The sequence below is a fragment of the Pseudomyrmex gracilis genome, unplaced genomic scaffold (genome assembly GCF_002006095.1).
Source record: "Pseudomyrmex gracilis isolate BER0280 unplaced genomic scaffold, ASM200609v1 scaffold_672, whole genome shotgun sequence".
NCBI classification, from domain to species: Eukaryota; Metazoa; Arthropoda; class Insecta; order Hymenoptera; family Formicidae; genus Pseudomyrmex; species Pseudomyrmex gracilis.
The window spans coordinates 60115-62613 of NW_018021256.1; the positions used below are offsets into that span (position 1 = coordinate 60115).

General features: G+C 47.7%; 1 protein-coding gene across 1 annotated transcript in view; it reads right to left on the reverse strand.

Annotated features, from left to right (window-relative positions):
• LOC109861274 overlaps positions 1-1105 on the reverse strand; it is a 4129-nt gene extending 3024 nt beyond the window's left edge. The window contains exon 1 of the mRNA XM_020440846.1: positions 892-1105. Coding sequence (XP_020296435.1) covers positions 892-1105 — 214 coding nt within the window. The remainder of the gene's footprint in view (positions 1-891) is intronic.
• Between the last annotated feature and the right edge of the window lie 1394 nt (positions 1106-2499).

A 2499-nucleotide genomic window follows, 5' to 3' on the forward strand; every position in this document is an offset into this window, starting at 1 on the left:
GTGTCGAATCGATCGGTGTCGAATCGTACTGTGGTCAAACGGAACACGCCCCGAGAGATGTCCGGATAAGCCGTGAGAACGGCTGTTCCGAGGAGCCGTGAAAACGGCTATCGCTGGGCCGTGGGAACGACCGTGGGGACGGTCGGTGTACCTGGGCCAATGCCCCGGGTACGGTCGGTACGGGAACCTTCCGAGTCAACACCTCGGAGAGGCTGGATCAGCTACCCGAGTCAACACCTCGGGGGAGACGTCGGTGGCTCGAGTCAGCTCCTCGAGCATACGGTTCGGGGCACGGGTGTCTTCCCGAGTCAACACCTTGGGAAGAAGAAACGGTGATTCCGAGTCAACACCTCGGAGATCGGAGCGGGTGTTTTCCGAGTCAGCACCTCGAAGAGGTTGTCGGTTCCGAGTCAACACTTCGGAGACCTAGGAGTGCTTCCGAGTCAATACCTCGGAGAGCGGGATAGGAAAGGAATGGTGCTCGGAGCCGGTTTTGCCCGCCTTATATACGCGGCGGTGGCCCAAGCTCGGTCCGGGGCGCGGCGTGCGGTGCGCGCAGTTGCGTGAGTGGGGTTCTGCGCCGGCGCGGTGCTGTTCGTTGTCTCGGCGTAGGGCGCGCTTACATGATTCGCGGCGAGTGCACATAGTGCAGTACTTTCGGTGTTGCGATGCGGGCTTAAGCGGGAGGAAAATGACACTAGACTATAGATATATACCTCTATATATTAATTGTGACATAAAAATGATTACAACGGTTTTCTAGTGACGGAGTGCCCCGTAACTAGAAAACAAAGTATTCAGGTGTCCTAGAGTAGACATCCTCAGACTTCCTCAGGATTGTCGCCCGACAGGAGGACAATAGATAGATAGCAACGCCTCCTCCGATTTTACCGATTCTGTCATGTCTGAAGAGATGGTATCCAGGTAAAGAGACAAGTTGATCAGAGATTACAGGTTTAAGCCAAGTTTTGGATAAGCATATTATGTCATAATCTGAGTCGATAAAATATGTTCTAAATTCATCAAAGTGAGCCATCAAAGACTGGCAGTTGACATGGCAGACCTTCAGAATCTTGCTGGAGAGTGTTTTAGTCACGATTGACATTCTAACTGACTAGTGAGAATCGTAATTGATATTTTTTATCTTCTCTTGCAGTCTCTTCTTCAATATAGGACAGTTCCTGCCATTGAGCGCAGAGTGTGTGTAGATTCATTACGCAACCATCTTCTGCAGTTTCCGCAGATAGAGGTATTGTCTTTCACAGGACAGTTCTTCATTTCATGATTGCTCGCACAATGACCACATAGGGAAGTGCTCTTGCAGTTTTTGGCAAGATGACCGAAAGCAAAACAGTTGTAACACTAGCACTCTCACGTAGTTCTTGAAAGCACACGATGAAAAATTAATGTAGATTTGTTGCTCCTGTCGCAATAAAGCTCGTATGTGAGGAGGCACTTCGATGATATAACTAGTTGAAGAGCGTTTTGCTTTAGGAGGAAATATGTACACAACTTTTATTTCCGAAGAGTCTTGCGAGTTCAGGTTCAAGTCAATGAACTCAGATCTGATATCATCCCTTGTTAGTCCAACGGGTATTCTATGAACAATAATTCTAGGATCGGATTTAGAAACCTGCTCAACCTTAAGTCCTGCGTTCACAAGTTCAGTAGAGTCTTTGATTTTCGACAAATCAACAGCCGCAGCTTCGATCAGAACGCCATTGTTCCGCGCGGAAGTAATTTTGTTTACTTTTAGATTGAAGTTCGCCGGTTTAATAATCTTTTTGAAAGTCTCTTTTGTCTCATGAGATGAAGTGTATTTGCGGCCAAGGTCCTTGTCAGGAACAACAAGGATATTCGTAGACTTTTTAACAGTTACACTCGGTCCACGAGCAACACAAACAGTAGGGTTAGTGGATTTTACAGCACAAGCATAAGAAAAAGCCGTAGCTGAGCCCTCCTCTGACATGAGACCGGCAGATCGATGTAGCAAAGTGTCAGAGCGCACCTTAGAAATAGCATCAGAAATCATCTCGTTCACAGATGCGACTGAGACGGAAAAAGCGCTATTTTGTTTTTCTAATAAAACTAAGTAAACTGCCGAGAGTTCAGCAAAAGCCTCGCGACAGACTCTAAGGGCAGACTCAATATATGCTTTCCTTTCTAAGGTGTCTTTACTTGCAAGAAGTTTCGAGACAGTATCGGAGTGTTCAGCTATAGAACGTTTAAATGCATAAACCTTAGACGCATTCCAAATAATACCGGTAGACGCACCGCCGGAACTGTTCGAAGGCAGAGACGTAGAAGACCGCTGTCTAGTGAGGACGTTGCGTTTGTCACCGCAGTTTGAATCCGAGGCTCGAGAACCGTCATATGGGGCAGGGAAAAAAGAGGGGGAACCTCGTTCCGACATCTTTGCGGCCGTGATTGGATAGCCCACCTCTAAAGCTCCCGCGCAGGAGTAGGATGATATGATGACTGTCGAATCGATCCGTTGAT